At 45.0% G+C, this 14,783-nt stretch overlaps 2 protein-coding genes across 2 annotated transcripts; both read left to right on the forward strand.

Moving 5' to 3' along the window:
- The first annotated feature begins 211 nt into the window (after positions 1-211).
- On the forward strand, positions 212-595 carry LOC139835658 (uncharacterized). The gene has a single exon (XM_071825516.1). It carries the CDS (start codon positions 212-214, stop codon positions 593-595), a length of 384 nt encoding a protein of 127 aa, XP_071681617.1.
- Positions 596-13,892: 13,297 nt separating this feature from the next.
- Positions 13,893-14,291, forward strand: LOC127328918 (uncharacterized). Its single transcript, XM_051355479.1, has one exon. The coding sequence runs from the start codon at positions 13,893-13,895 to the stop codon at positions 14,289-14,291; it is 399 nt and encodes a 132-aa protein (XP_051211439.1).
- Positions 14,292-14,783: the final 492 nt, after the last annotated feature.

Raw genomic sequence — 14,783 nt, forward strand, 5'->3', positions numbered from 1 at the left:
GACCCGCTGCATCATCGACGACGTGGTGGTCAAGTCGACTTGGCTAGATAACCTAGTTGCTGACCTCACCAAAACCTTCGCCAACTTGCGGCGCTACTAGATCAAGCTCAACCCCTTGAAGTGCACCTTCGGGGTCCCATCCGGACAACTACTTGGATATGTCGTCTCCAAAAAAGGCATCGAGCCCAACCCGGACAAGGCCTCGGCGGTCATGCGAACCAAGAGACCAACCTGCCTGCTCGACGCGCAAAAACTCGCCGGGCGAGTCGCGGCACTCAGCCGCTTCATCCCCAGATTCAGCGACAAGGCCGCGCCACTTTACTGTCTCCTGAAGAAGTCGGACTCATTTGAGGTGACGGATGAAGCACAGAAGGCCCTGGAAGAATTCCAGAACGCCCTGAGGAACGCTCCCGTCCTCGCGGCCCCGCTTCCGCAAGAAACCATGCTGCTATACGTTGTCGCGTCCAATCGCGCAATAAGTAAAGTCATGGTCATCGAGCGCAAGGAAGAAGGAAAGGAGCAACTTACACAACGCCCAGTCTACTACATCAGCGAAGCCCTAATCGAGTCGAAGCAGCGGTACCCGCACTACTAGAAATTGGTATACGCAGTACTCAGGGCTCAGCGGCGACTGGCCCCCTACTTCCATGAGCATCCCATCAAGGTGGTCGCCTCAACGCCACTGGCCGACATCATCCGCAACCGCGATGCGACTGGACGGTTCGCCAAGTGGGCAGTCGAACTCAGCGTCCACAACATTAGTGCCTCTGTCGCCGCTTTTTCTTCGGCGGAAGCCTCTGCGTCCCAGGAACGGCGGCGGTGGATTTTTTCGGCACCATCAAAAGGGGGAATGTTGTCTTCAACAGACCCGTGGTTTTCCTCGTGGATGTATAGCCATTTTTTGCGCCACCCTTGAACTGAATCAGGGAATTTGACATCCAAATAATCGACATCAGGGCGGACGCAGATAACAACGCCAAATATGTTGTAGGCGACGTTGGCATGGCCATTGTGGCGACAAAAGAAGAGACGCTTCCATAAAGCCCAGTTAGGCTGGACTCCAAGGAAGGACTCGCAGAGGGTGATAAAGATGGAGATGTGGAGAATAGAGTTGGGGGTGAGGTGATGGAGTTGCAATCCATACATGAACAGCAACCCTCGAAGGAAATTATGGATAGGAGCGGAGAGGCCGCGAATGAGGTGATCAACAAAACTAACCCGGTACTCCATTGGAGGGATTGGGTAGCTTTCTTCACTGGGGAAGCGCAGCGCGTCGGGCTTCTTGGAGATCCCCAGCTTCTTCAGCAAGTTGATGTCCTGGGAGGTGATTTTGGATCTCTCCCACTCCGCGCTTCCAAGATCCGCGGCAGCCATTGCAGATTCAGGGGTGGTGTGCCTAGTGAGTCTGCGCGGTGGCATCAGCAATGGGAAAGCAGCACAGGGTTGAGCAAGGCGGAGCTCTAAGAACTATGAGCGCAAGGGGAGATTTTTCGCAAGAGGAAGCAGAGCAACGGCGCGAAGGAAAGTGTGAAAGGAGGAAGACGATGACCTTAAATAAAGATGTGCTGAATCGACGCACCGTTGATGAGGAAATCGTGCGGTGGACAAGGAACCTGTAATCAAAGGGTAAAAATGTAATTTTATTCCAATGGAACAGAACAGCCGCTACAGTACGTGCGCCAGGAAAAGCGGAGGACGTGTGTCCCCCACTTGCACGACGTGTCACCGTGGTAAAAAAAGAAGACCCACAAGGCAGAGAGAGAGTAGTACTCAAGCTTTATGGACGCAAAAGTCGTGACTATCGTCAGTTATGAGGTCACTCTGACCAAGTGAGAAAATTTCGACAAGGAAAATAAAGGAGATTTGGCGACAAGGAAAATTATTGAATACTTCGTGAGCCTTTGATCAAATACAAGTTTTTGCCCAAATGCTCGGGGGCTACTTTGAAAGAAGTAAATTTCGAGTATGACAATATAGAATTTGCGGGAGCCTATGATCAAACGCAAGCGTTTGTTCATAGCCTCGGGGGCTACTCCCATCGGGAGCGCTGTTCGCGTACCCGATATATATATAAAAAGAGAAGAAGAAGAAGAAAAATTCGAGAAGGAATGACAATATAGCGACACGATGCAATAAAGTGTTGAGCCTACAACCAAGCACCAGTCCTTGGCTGTAGCCTCGGGGCTACTCCCATCGGGAACGTTGTTCGCGTGCCCGATGATATTATAAAAAAGAGAAGGGAAAGAGAGAAAAATAAGAAAGAAAGAGCATATTTCGAGTTATACGGATAACTCTACATATACTCCCATCGGGAACGCAATATAAGTCATCCGTTGACTCGATAAAATGTGCTATTCCAACAGCCGAATAAGCACTCGACAATATATTCTCAGAACGCCAAAAGTTGCGAATAAATTCTGAATGCCACAAAACATTGCGAAGGTAAGACCCCAGATCCGTTCTGTGCGGCGTGGCGCCGTCTCTGACGTTGGTTTGCTACTTTTTTCCGTATCAACAGATACGAAGAAAAATCCTAACGGACGCGTTAGGTACCCGATAAATATTACTGGGACTCGACAGACTGGTAAGACCTTAAGCGGCACCTGTCGAAGTTTACACCAGTATCCCGAGATCATGTCCAGGGACGTGATCTTGAAGTAGGTTTTTGCGGATTGCCACTAGAGCAGTTAACTAGTACCTGATCCGTCAGATGAACTAGCCCCAACTACCATTATCCCTGTACAATATAGAAATTCATATGCAAAGACATGTGAAAAAGTTTAGAGTTGTCGAAAAAATATAAAGGTAGAGATTTTACTTGACTCTACAATTCAAATAAAATCTCGGGGGCTACTGACATAGGCATCCCCAATGGGCCTGCCGAAGATGATACCCGGGATTTATTCAAGGCCCAAGACTCGAAGAATAAGAAGATTCGGAAGCCCAAGATGTTATTATGGAAAGATAGAGTTGTAATAGGAAGTTTCAATTGTAAATCTTGCGGGATGGGTTAGAAACCCTCCCGGATTCTGTAAACTTGTGTATTACAAATCCCTCGGCTCCAACTTGTATATAAGGGGGAGTCGAGGGACAAAGAGAGGATCGAATCATTGTTTTAGCAAACCCTAGTTTTTACCTCGTCGAGTACTTTTCGGCTGAAACCTTCGAGATCTACTTGCCCTCTACATCCAACGAAACCCTAGTCTACTACTTGTAGGCATTGACAAGTTAATACCTTGTCACCTACTGATATTGTTCTTTCAGTTGAACCGACATCTGTCGAGGGCAATTGACACAATTTTGGATGAATTCACTGAGCCCAAGGAGGAGTCGAAGGGAAAGGAACCAATGGAGGGTGAGGTTCCCTCACCAGTTTATTCAACTGGTGATTTTATTAGTATTGACCATCCAGAACCACAAACCACACCTATAACACCTAGGTACTTTCCTAGTAGCTCCCAAGGTGGATATGAGGGCGGAGAGGAATCCGGAAACCATCAGCGTTCCGAGACTCCTATTGAGAACTCCGCAGGTTGGCGCTGGGGATCATTCATGGGGACTTATGGTGATCCAGTGAGATGTAATTCCGAGAGAGAGACGAGGACGCCACAACCCAGTGTCAGAACCATCAGTACCGCAGAGGAGATTATGAGGAGTATCCGATAATGATAGAGTCGGACACAGATGGAGGGAATGCTTATGATGGAGTCACAGGGGAGTACACCCCAGGGGAGGATTATGCTGCATTAAATAATCATTTCATGACAATAGATTTCTCCCTGGGATCATCCTCTGATTCTGACTACCAGCCGACTGGAAGACCTTATGTCCCAGACTCTATCACGAGGACTACTCGTTCGAACGGATGGAAGCCTGGGATGTACCGGGAATGAAGCCACGACTAGAGACCACCACGGGAGGTGAGACTACAATACAGTTGTACCACATGTATTGTAGTATGTAATATTTGTATAAGTTGTATTTATACTTCAATAAGTGAGTTTGCATACTCACACTACTACTGAGTATTGTAATAAACCACTTAAGTATGTATATACATGGTATATGTTTTGTATGATTTGGATTTGCTTCTTGATTTCTATTGCATGACTAGTTCTGTGCACAAAGTTGAGCTCAGAAAACTTGCGCATGGAGTAACTATGAGTATCACTTTGTGTCACAGAACTAGGGGAAGATGTTTGGAACGTTAGGCGACGAGAGTGAAGCACAACGCCTCGAGCGCGAGGCCAAGCAGAAGGAAGAGGCGGATGAAGCCGCCAAAAATCAGTTTCCACCACCACCACCACCCATGACGCAGCAGAATTTCCTCCAATACATGCAAATGTTTGAGGAAAGACAACATCTGACTATGGAGCAGCAGAATAAATTCTTCCAAGAGTTGCTGCAACAGAACCGGGTAGAAAGGCCTGAGAACCCGGGTGTTACTTTGTCAGATTTCCAGAACACCAAGCCAATCTCATTCGCCTACGCACCTGAACCTATGGACGCGGAGGATTGGCTAATGGATACCGAGCGAAAGCTCAACACTGTTGGATGCAATGACCTGGAGAAGGTCAGATATGCTACACACTTGTTGGGTGGACCCGCTGCATCATCGACGACGTGGTGGTCAAGTCGACTTGGCTAGATAACCTAGTTGCCGACCTCACCAAAACCTTCGCCAACTTGCGGCGCTACCAGATCAAGCTCAACCCCTTGAAGTGCACCTTCGGGGTCCCATCCGGACAACTACTTGGATATGTCGTCTCCAAAAAAGGCATCGAGCCCAACCCGGACAAGGCCTCGGCGGTCATGCGAACCAAGAGACCAACCTGCCTGCTCGACGCGCAAAAACTCGCCGGGCGAGTCGCGGCACTCAGCCGGTTCATCCCCAGATTCAGCGACAAGGCCGCGCCACTTTCGTCTCCCTGAAGAAGTCGGACTCATTTGAGGTGACGGATGAAGCACAGAAGGCCCTGGAAGAATTCCAGAACGCCCTGAGGAACGCTCCCGTCCTCGCGGCCCCGCTTCCGCAAGAAACCATGCTGCTATACGTTGTCGCGTCCAATCGCGCAATAAGTGAAGTCATGGTCATCGAGCGCAAGGAAGAAGGAAAGGAGCAACTTACACAACGCCCAGTCTACTACATCAGCGAAGCCCTAATCGAGTCGAAGCAGCGGTACCCGCACTACTAGAAATTGGTATACGCAGTACTCAGGGCTCAGCGGCGACTGGCCCCCTACTTCCATGAGCATCCCATCAAGGTGGTCGCCTCAACGCCACTCGCCGACATCATCCGCAACCGCGATGCGACTGGACGGTTCGCCAAGTGGGCAGTCGAACTCAGCGTCCACAACATCACGTATGAATCACGCCACGCGGTCAAGTCTCAAGCGCTAGATGACTTCCTCGCCGACTGGGAAGAAGCCCAACAGCCGAACTCTCTGGCGGACCTCAAGCATTGGACACTACACTTCGAGGGCTCCAAAAACCTCGAAGGAGCAGGGGCAGGGGTCGTCCTCACCTCGCCCAAAGGTGACATCGTGAGATATGTCCTACAGCTATGATTCGAACCCTGCACCAACAACATGGCCGAGTATGAGGCACTGCTGCACGGCATGCGCATTGCAAAGGAAATGGGCGCGACACGCTTACGCTGCCTCGGCGACTCCGACCTCATCGCTAGCCAAACATCTGGCACCTGCGACGCCACTGATACGCGTACAGCACGCGTCCGTTGGGAACCCCAAGAGGAAGGTGTTATGCGTACAGCGGCAAGTTTTCCCTCAGTAAGAAACCAAGGTTTATCGAACCAGTAGGAGCCAAGAAGCACGTTGAAGGTTGATGGCGGCGAGATGTAGTGCGGCGCAACACCAGGGATTCCGGCGGCAACGTGGAACCTGCACAACACAACCAAAGTACTTTGCCCCAACGAAACAGTGAGGTTGTCAATCTCACCGACTTGCTGTAACAAAGGATTAGATGTATAGTGTGGATGATGATTGTTTGCAGAAAACAGTAGAACAAGTATTGCAGTAGATTGTATTCGATTAAAAGAATGGACCGGGGTCCATAGTTCACTAGAGGTGTCTCTCCCATAAGATAGATAGCATGTTGGGTGAACAAATTACAGTTGGGCAATTGACAAATAGAGAGGGCATGACAATGCACATACATGATATGATGAGTATTGTGAGATTTAATTGGGCATTACGACAAAGTACATAGACCGCTATCCAGCATGCATCTATGCCTAAAAAGTCCACCTTCAGGTTATCATCCGAACCCCTTCCAGTATTAAGTTGCAAACAACAGACAATTGCATTAAGTATGGTGCGTAATGTAATCAATAACTACATCCTCGGACATAGCATCAATGTTTTATCCCTAGTGGCAACAGCACATCCACAACCTTAGAACTTTCTGTCACTGTCCCAGATTTAATGGAGGCATGAACCCACTATCGAGCATAAATACTCCCTCTTGGAGTTAAGAGTAAAAACTTGGCCAGAGCCTCTACTAATAACGGAGAGCATGCAAGATCATAAACAACACATAGATAATAGATTGATAATCAACATAACATAGTATTCTCTATCCATCGGATCCCAACAAACACAACATATAGCATTACAGATAGATGATCTTGATCATGTTAGGCAGCTCACAAGATCCGACAATGAAGCACATAAGGAGAAGACAACCATCTAGCTACTGCTATGGAACCCATAGTCCAAAGGTGAACTACTCACTCATCACTCCGGAGGTGACCATGGCGGTGAAGAGTCATCCGGGAGATGATTCCCCTCTCCGGCAGGGTGCCGGAGGCGATCTCCTGAATCCCCCGAGATGGGATTGGCGGCGGCGGCGTCTCTGGAAGGTTTTCCGTATCGTGGCTCTCGGTACTGGGGGTTTCGCGGCGAAGGCTATTTGTAGGCGGAAGGGCAGAGTCGGGAGAGTCACGAGGGGCCCACACGCTAGCCGGCGCGGCCAGGGCTTGGGCCGCGCCACCCTAGTGTGGCGCCGCCTCGTGGCCCCACTTCGTTAGTCCTCCGGTCTTCTAGAAGCTTCGTGGAACTATAAGCCCCTGGGCGTTGATTTCGTCCAATTCCGAGAATATTTCCTTACTAGGATTTCTGAAACCAAAAACAGCAGAAAACAGCAACTGGCTCTTCGGCATCTCGTTAATAGGTTAGTGCCGGAAAATGCATAAATATGACATAAAGTATGCATAAAACATGTAGATATCATCAATAATGTGGCATGGAACATAAGAAATTATCGATACGTCGGAGACGTATCAGCATCCCCAAGCTTAGTTTCTGCTCGTCCCGAGCAGGTAAACGATAACAAAGATAATTTCTGGAGTGACATGCCATCATAACCTTGATCATACTATTGTAAGCATATGTAATGAATGCAGCGATCCAAACAATGGTAAATGACATGAGTAAACAAATGAATCATAAAGCAAAGACTTTTCATGAATAGTACTTCAAGACAAGCATCAATAAGTCTTGCATAAGAGTTAACTCATAAAGCAATAAATCAAAGTAAAGGCATTGAAGCAACACAAAGGAAGATTAAGTTTCAGCGGTTGCTTTCAACTTGTAACATGTATATCTCATGGATAGTTGTCAATGTAAAGTAATATAACAAGTGCAATATGCAAGTATGTAGGAATCAATGCACAGTTCACACAAGTGTTTGCTTCTTGAGGTGGAGAGAGAGATAGGTGAACTGACTCAACATAAAAGTAAAAGAAAGATCCTTCAAAGAGGAAAGCATCGATTGCTATATTTGTGCTAGAGCTTTGGTTTTGAAAACAAGAAACAATTTTGTCAACGGTAGTAATAAAGCATATGTGTTATGTAAATTATATCCTACAAGTTGCAAGCCTCATGCGTAGTATACTAATAGTGCCCACACCTTGTCCTAATTAGCTCGGATTACCTGGATTATCATCGCAATGCACATGTTTTAACCAAGTGTCACAAAGGGGTACCTCTATGCCGCCTGTACAAAGGTCTAAGGAGAAAGCTCGCATCGGATTTCTCGCTATTGATTATTCTCAACTTAGACATCCATACCGGGACAACATAGACAACAGATAATGGACTCCTCTTTTATGCATAAGCATGTAGCAACAATTAATTTTCTCATATGAGATTGAGAATATTTGTCCAAAACTGAAACTTCCACCATGGATCATGGCTTTAGTTAGCGGCCCAATGTTCTTCTCTAACATTATGCATGCTCTAAACATTTTAGTGGTAAATCTCCCTTACTTCAGACAAGACGAACATGCATAGCAACTCACATGATATTCAACAAAGAGTAGTTGATGGCGTCCCCAGGAACATGGTTATCGCACAACAAGCAACTTAATAAGAGATAAAGTGCATAAGTACATATTCAATACCATAATAGTTTTTAAGCTATTTGTCCCATGAGCTATATATTGTAAAGGTGAAGAATGGAAATTTTAAAGGTAGCACTCAAGCAATTTACTTTGGAATGGCGGAGAAATACCATGTAGTAGGTAGGTACGGTGGACACAAATGGCATAGTGGTTGGCTCAAGGATTTTGGATGCATGAGAAGTATTCCCTCTCGATACAAGGTTTAGGCTAGCAAGGTTATTTGAAACAAACACAAGGATGAAGCGGTGCAGAAAAACTCACATAAAAGACATATTGTAAACATTATAAGACTCTACACCGTCTTCCTTGTTGTTCAAACTCAATACTAGAAATTATCTAGACCTTAGAGAGACCAATTATGCAAACCAAATTTTAGCATGCTCTATGTATTTCTTCATTAATAGGTGCAAAGTATATGATGCAAGAGCTTAAACATGAGCACAACAATTGCCAAGTATCACATTATCCAAGACATTTTAGCAATTACTACATGTATCATTTTCCAATTCCAACCATATAACAATTTAACGAAGAAGAAACTTTCGCCATGAATACTATGAGTAAAGCCTAAGGACATACTTGTCCATGTGCAACAGCGAAGCGTGTCTCTCTCCCACACAATGAATGCTAGGATCCATTTTATTCAAACAAAACAAAAACAAAAACAAACAGACGCTCCAAGCAAAGTACATAAGATGTGATGGAATAAAAATATAGTTTCACTAGAGGAACCTGATAATGTTGTCGATGAAGAAGGGGATGCCTTGGGCATCCCCAAGATTAGACGCTTGAGTCTTCTTGATATATGCAGGGGTGAACCACCGGGGCATCCCAAGCTTGGAGCTTTCACTCTCCTTGATCATATTGTATCATTCTCCTCTCTTGATCCTTGAAAACTTCCTCCACACCAAACTCAAAACAACTCATTAGAGGGTTAGTGCACAATCAAAATTTACATGTTCAGAGGTGACACAATCATTCTTAACACTTCTGGACATTTCACAAAGCTACTGAAAGTCAATGGAATCGAAAAATCCATCAAGCATGGCAAAACAGGCAATGCGAAATAAAAGGCAGAATCTGTCAAAACAGAACAGTTCGTAAAGAAGAATTTTATTGAGGCACCAGACTTGCTCAAATGAAAATGCTCAAATTGAATGAAAGTTGCGTACATATCTGAGGATCACTCACGTAAATTGGCATAATTTTCTGAGTTACCTACAGAGAATTAGGCCCAGATTCGTGACAGCAAAGAAATCTGTTTCTGTGCAGTAATCCAAATCTAGTATGAACCTTACTATCAACGACTTTACTTGGCACAACAATGCACAAAACTAAGATAAGAAGATGTTGCTACAGTAGTAACAACTTCCAAGACTCAAATATAAAATAAAAGTACTGTAGTAGAAACATGGGTTGTCTCCCATAAGCGCTTTTCTTTAACGCCTTTCAGCTAGGCGCAAAAAGTGTGTATCAAGTATTATCAAGAGATGAAGCATCAACATCATAACTTGTTCTAATGATAGAATAAAAAAGTAACTTCATTCTCTTTCTAGGGAAGTGTTCCATAACTTTCTTGAGAGGAAATTGATATTTAATATTACCTTCTTTCATATCAATGATAGCACCAACAGTTCGAAGAAAAGGTCTTCCCAATATAATGGGGCAAGATGCATTGCATTCAATATCCAAGACAACAAAATCAACGGGGACAAGGTTATTGTTAACGGTAATGTGAACATTATAAACTCTCCCCAAAGGTTTCTTTGTAGAATTATCAGCAAGATTAACATCCAAATAACAATTTTTCAATGGTGGCAAGTCAAGCATATTATAGATTTTCTTAGGCATAACGGAAATACTTGCACCAAGATCACATAAAGCATTACAATCAAAGTCATTGACCTTCATCTTAATGATGGGCTCCCAACCATCCTCTAGCTTCCTAGGAATAGAAGTTTCGCGTTCTAGTTTCTCTTCTCTAGCTTTTATGAGAGCATTTGTAATATGTTTCGTGAAAGCGAAATTTATAGCACTAGCATTAGGACTCTTAGCAAGTTTTTGTAAGAACTTTATAACTTCAGAGATATGACAATCATCAAAATCCAAACCATTATAATCTAAAGCAATGGGATCATTATCCCCAATGTTGGAAAAAAATTCAGCAGTTCTATCACAGGCAGTTTCAGCAGTTTTAGCAGTTTCAGGCAGTTTTTCGCGCGTTGCATTAGAAGTGGAAACATTGCCAACACCAATTCTTTTACCATTAATAGTAGGGGGTGCAGCAACATGTGTAGCATTAGCATTGCTAGTGGTGGTAATAGTCCAAACTTTAGCTATATTATCTTCTTTTTCATTTTCTTCTCTTTCCCACCTAGCACGCAATTCGGCCATCAATCTTATATTCTCATTAATTCTAACTTGGATGGAATTTGCTGTAGTAAAAAAATTTATTATCTATATCCTCAGGTTTAGCAGCCATTTTATTAATTAAAGAAGATTGTGACGCAGACATGTATGAGATTCGGTTTTCAGCATTTGCAAGTTTAGTTTGCAACCCAGAGATCTCCATATTCAGATTTTCAAGTTGATTTCCTATATTCTTCAACAAGGTAGATTGCTCATTCATAGTTTTAGTAAACAATTTATTTTGCTCATATTGTGATTGCATAAAGTTCTTGGTGGATCTTTCAATTTCTAACATCTTTTCCTCATTAGGTGAAGCATATGTACCATAAGAGTTACCATTAGCAGGATATGGCCTAGAATTATTATAATTGTTATTTTTAATGAAATTCGCATCAACATGTTCTTTTTGAGCAACCAATGAAGCTAACGGAACATTATTAAGATCAACATTTGTCCTACCATTCACAAGCATAGACATAATAGCATCAATCTTATCACTCAAGGAAGAGGTTTCTTCGACAGAATTTACCTTCTTACCTTGTGGAGCTCTTTCCGTGTGCCATTCAGAGTAATTAATCATCATATTATCAAGAAGCTTTGTTGCTTCACCAAAAGTGATGGACATAAAGGTACCTCCAGCAGCTGAATCCAATAGGTTCCGCGAAGAAAAATTCAGTCCTGCATAAAAGGTTTGGATGATCATCCAAGTAGTCAGTCCATGGGTTGGGCAATTTTTAACCAAAGATTTCATTCTTTCCCATGCTTGTGCAACATGCTCAGTATCCAATTGTTTAAAATTCATTATGCTACTCCTCAAAGATATAATTTTAGCAGGGGGATAATATCTACCAATAAAAGCATCCTTGCATTTAGTCCATGAATCAATACTATTCTTAGGCAGAGATAGCAACCAATCTTTAGCTCTTCCTCTTAGTGAGAAAGGGAACAATTTTAATTTTATTATGTCACCATCTACATCTTTATACTTTTGCATTTCACAAAGTTCAACAAAATTATTGAGATGGGCAGCAGCATCATCAGAACTAACACCAGAAAATTGCTCTCGCATAACAAGATTTAGTAAACCAGGTTTAATTTCAAAGAATTCTGCTGTAGTAGCAGGTGGAGCAATAGGTGTGCATAAGAAATCATTATTATTTGTGGTTGTGAAGTCACACAACTTAGTATTTTCAGGAGTACCCATTTTAGCAACAGTTAATAAAGCAAACTAGATAAAGTAAATGCAAGTAACTAATTTTTTTGTGTTTTTAATATGGCAAACAAGATAGCAAATAAAGTAAAATTAGCAACTAATTTTTTTGTGTTTTGATTTAGTGCAGCAAACAAAGTAGTAAATAAAATAAAGCAAGACAAAAACAAAGTAAAGAGATTGCGATGTGGAGACTCCCCTTGCAGCGTGTCTTGATCTCCCCGGCAACGGCGCCAGAAAAAGAGCTTGATACGCGTACAACACGCGTCCGTTGGGAACCTCAAGAGGAAGGTGTGATGCGTACAGCGGCAAGTTTTCCCTCAGTAAGAAACCAAGGTTTATCGAACCAGTAGGAGCCAAGAAGCACGTTGAAGGTTGATGGCGGCGAGAGGTAGTGTGGCGCAACACCAGGGATTCCGGCGCCAACGTGGAACCTACACAACACAACCAAAGTACTTTGCCCCAACGAAACAGTGAGGTTGTCAATCTCACCGGCTTGCTGTAACAAAGGATTAGATGTATAGTGTGGATGATGATTGTTTGCAGAAAACAGTAGAACAAGTATTGCAGTAGATTGTATTCGATTAAAAGAATGGACCGGGGTCCACAGTTCACTAGAGGTGTCTCTCCCATAAGATAGATAGCATGTTGGGTGAACAAATTACAGTTGGGCAATTGACAAATAGAGAGGGCATGAAAAAGCACATACATGATATGATGAGTATGTGAGATTTAATTGGGCATTACGACAAAGTACATAGACCGCTATCCAGCATGCATCTATGCCTAAAAAGTCCACCTTCAGGTTATCATCCGAACCCCTTCCAGTATTAAGTTGCAAACAACAGACAATTGCATTAAGTATGGTGCGTAATGTAATCAATAACTACATCCTCGGACATAGCATCAATGTTTTACCCCTAGTGGCAACAGCACATCCACAACCTTAGAACTTTCTGTCACTGTCCCAGATTTAATGGAGGCATGAACCCACTATCGAGCATAAATACTCCCTCTTGGAGTTAAGAGTAAAAACTTGGCTAGAGCCTCTACTAATAACGGAGAGCATGCAAGATCATAAACAACACATAGATAATAGATTGATAATCAACATAACATAGTATTCTCTATCCATCGGATCCCAACAAACACAACATATAGCATTACAGATAGATGATCTTGATCATGTTAGGCAGCTCACAAGATCCGACAATGAAGCACATAAGGAGAAGACAACCATCTAGCTACTGCTATGGACCCATAGTCCAGGGGTGAACTACTCACTCATCACTCCGGAGGCGACCATGGCGGTGAAGAGTCCTCCGGGAGATGATTCCCCTCTCCGGCAGGGTGCCGGAGGCGATCTCCTGAATCCCCTGAGATGGGATTGGCGGCGGCGGCGTCTCTGGAAGGTTTTCCGTATCGTGGCTCTCGGTACTGGGGGTTTCGCGACGAAGGCTATTTGTAGGCGGAAGGGCAGAGTCGGGAGAGTCACGAGGGGCCCACACGCTAGGCCGGCGCGGCCAGGGCTTGGGCCGCTCCGCCCTAGTGTGGCGCCGCCTCGTGGCCCCACTTCGTTAGTCCTCCGGTCTTCTGGAAGCTTCGTGGAAAAATAGGCCCCTGGGCGTTGATTTCGTCCAATTCCGAGAATATTTCCTTACTAGGATTTCTGAAACCAAAAACAACAGAAAACATCAACTGGCTCTTCGGCATCTCGTTAATAGGTTAGTGCCGGAAAATGCATAAATATGACATAAAGTATGCATAAAACATGTAGATATCATCAATAATGTGGCATGGAACATAAGAAATTATCGATACGTCGGAGACGTATCAGCCACCGACGCCAACATGATCGCCTACAAGCGAGCGGTCGACCAGGCCGGCGCCAGCTTTGCCGGTCACGTCGTCAAGTGGGTCGACAGGCGCAAGAACGAAGAAGCGGATGCTCTGGCCAGGCTAGGATCCAAGCGACTGCCACCCCCTCCAGGCGTATTCCTCGATGTCCTCACCCACTCGTCGGTACGTGCGCCCCGTGAGATCGATATCGCCGAGCCGCCCACACCCGACTCCATGCTAGTTGCAGTCGTTTCCAATAATGAAGAATGGACGGAACCATACATGAAGTACCTTGAGCGGCAAGCCCTGCTGATGGAAGAAGCAGAAGCCCGTATAATTGTGCGCCGGTGCAAGTCCTTCACCATCATCAACAACGAGCTCTACAGGCGCAGCATCTCTGGAGTATTTTAGCGATGCGTCACCTCCGAAGAAGGCCGCAAAATCCTTCGTGACATCCACGCAGGGGACTGCGGGCATCATGCTGGCGCACACTCAATCGTGGCCAAAGCCCATCGACACGGCTTCTATTGGCCTACAGCTCACTCGGACGCAGTCGACCTTGTCCGGGCATGCGTCGGGTGCCAGGAGTACGCAAGCCAGTAACACATGCCGGGCTCGGCACTAAAGACCATACCCCTCACCTGGCCATTCGCCGTCTGGGGCATGGACATGGTGGGAAAGTTCAAAACAGCCCCCGGCGGATACACTCACCTCCTCGTCGCTGTCGACAAATTCACCAAATGGGTGGAAGCGAAACCCATCAAGAAGTGCGACGGCAAAACAACCACCAAATTCCTACGGGAATTGATCTACCGCTACGGATACCCTCACAGCATCATCACCGACAATGGCACGAATTTCGCCAAAAGGGAAATGGCAGATTTCTGCGAAGAGAACGGCATC

The sequence above is a fragment of the Lolium perenne genome, chromosome 2 (genome assembly GCF_019359855.2).
Source record: "Lolium perenne isolate Kyuss_39 chromosome 2, Kyuss_2.0, whole genome shotgun sequence".
NCBI classification, from domain to species: domain Eukaryota; kingdom Viridiplantae; phylum Streptophyta; class Magnoliopsida; order Poales; family Poaceae; genus Lolium; species Lolium perenne.

Excerpts from the sequence above, each read along its gene's own strand:
- LOC139835658 (XM_071825516.1), top strand. The coding sequence starts at position 212 with ATGCGAACCAAGAGACCAACCTGCCTGCTCGACGCGCAAAAACTCGCC.
- LOC127328918 (XM_051355479.1), top strand. The coding sequence starts at position 13,893 with ATGATCGCCTACAAGCGAGCGGTCGACCAGGCCGGCGCCAGCTTTGCC.